General features: G+C 47.1%; 1 protein-coding gene across 1 annotated transcript in view; it reads right to left on the bottom strand.

Moving 5' to 3' along the window:
- Nucleotides 1–1,767: 1,767 nt before the first annotated feature.
- Nucleotides 1,768–1,988, bottom strand: part of LOC106511454 (thymosin beta) — a 2,403-nt gene continuing 2,182 nt past the window's right edge. The window contains exon 3 of the mRNA XM_014000208.1: nt 1,768–1,919. Coding sequence (XP_013855662.1) covers nt 1,882–1,919 — 38 coding nt within the window. The 3' untranslated portion in view covers nt 1,768–1,881. The remainder of the gene's footprint in view (nt 1,920–1,988) is intronic.

Below are 1,988 nucleotides of genomic sequence, written 5' to 3'. Positions count from 1 at the left end.
TGAGAATTATTTTGTGCATTAAATTGAATGAACATGGTCTGGATAGCCCACAGACATACCATAAAAATTTCTAGGACCCATAATTGGTCTCCTTTGAGATTACAACTGTATTGGTTTTTTGGACCGACTTAAATTATTGTCCCCACTATGTTAGACTTAGTTTTTCAAGTTTTTTCAACTGAAAATTGTTCTTCATCCCAAACAAACTAAGTTAGATTTTTTTATAGTGTAGTCTGCTCTGACCCTTCCTGTAAAGAGTGTCTGTGTTTTGAGTCCAGTCCAGTTTATTGTTCAGGTGAACACCCAGGTACTTAGAAGAGTCCACGATCTTAATGTCCACTCCCTGGATGTTCACCGGTGTCAGTGTGGTGGGTTAGTGCCTGCGGAAATCCACCACCAGCTCTTTGGTTTTGGCAGCGTTGATCAGGAGGTGGTTCTGCTGGCACCAGTCCACAAAGTCCTGAGTCCACTGTCTGTCCTCTGAGTCCACTGTCTGTCCTCTGAGTCCACTGTCTGTACTCTGAGTACATTGTCTGTCCTCTGAGTCCACTGTCTGTCCTCTGAGTCCACTGTCTGTCCTCTGAGTCGTCCCCACCTATGATGAGACCGACTATGGCAGAGTAATCAGAGAACTTCTGGAGGTGGCAGTGTGGTGTGTTGGTGAAGTCTGCAGTGTAGAGGGTGAAGAGGAACGGTGCTAGCACTGTTCCCTGAGGAGCCACCATCCGTCCATCCATCCATCCATCCATCCATCCATCCATCCATCCATGCATCCATGCATCCATGCATCCATCCATCCATCCATCCATCCATCCATCCATCCATCCATCCATCCATCCATCCATCCATCCATCCACTCTTTTCTGTTCAGTGTGGCACTGGAGCTCCTTCTCAGTAGTCACTGGGTAAGAGGCAGGGGTACACTCAGGATGGGGAGGTTGCCGGTGCGACAAGGACACATGACACACACCCAGTGACAATTTAGCACAGCCAGTTCACCTAACATGTGGAGGAACATGCGAGGAGAACATGCAACCACGACATCAACGAGCCTCAGCCAGAGTTTCATAATACAATAATTTAACTTTATTTGGTTTGATTTTGTACTTGTCAGGGTTGTATTATGACACGGTGTCAGGTAATGGTTTACATTCGTCCCTTTGGTCAAACACAAACTGAAACATGGTCCATTTCTTACATGGTAGGAGCCTTTATTTCCAAACCTCGATGAAACCCTCTTAACACCAATAGTCTGGGCCTTTCGTACAAGTTGATGGAGCAGGAAGGAGCTATAGTCGTGTGTTTTTACTCGTGTATACATTTAGACATGAGTGTATTAATACAAATACAAATCAGAGAAAAAGATCAAGGCAGGTGGTTTCCATGTCTTCATGTTTATTACATAATGAAAAGTAAAAAGTTGAATAAGAAAACAGCCCACATGTGTTCACTTTAACCCCACCTCCCCCCTCCCCTCATACATACGACCTCGCCCCCCACTCCTCCCACCCCGGCCTGGATGCCTATCGTTCTCTCTGTGCTGCATCATCCCCAACCTCCCCCTACCGCCCGCCTCACCCGCCCCTTCGCTCCCCGGTTTGGCAATATTTGACACATGTTAGCTTCAGGCTAACAGCGCAGCATAGACACCCAGGCCGAAGTTTTCAGAGACGTGGGTGGGTGGTCAACCCCCCCCACCACCCCACACCCTACATGTGAAGACAGCACCTTGGGGAGCTCGAGGGCAACCCCTTGTTTTTTTTTTTCTTTTTTCTTTTTAATCTGAAGACATTGTAAGCAAGTCGAACACTGTGATAATCAAAAGAAAGTGCTTCATTTTTCTTGTGGCATCGTCGGCTCCTTCTCTCACTTGCGCTCGAGTCAAGGTGTGGCGTCGCCTTTCCTCTCCTGCTCGATGGCTGTAAAGGAAAGACACACACACACACACACACACACACACACACACACACACACACACACACACACAC

The sequence above is a fragment of the Austrofundulus limnaeus genome, unplaced genomic scaffold (assembly GCF_001266775.1).
Source record: "Austrofundulus limnaeus strain Quisiro unplaced genomic scaffold, Austrofundulus_limnaeus-1.0 Scaffold2806, whole genome shotgun sequence".
Lineage (NCBI taxonomy): Eukaryota > Metazoa > Chordata > Actinopteri > Cyprinodontiformes > Rivulidae > Austrofundulus > Austrofundulus limnaeus.
This window is presented reverse-complemented; position numbering and strand designations above follow the sequence as displayed.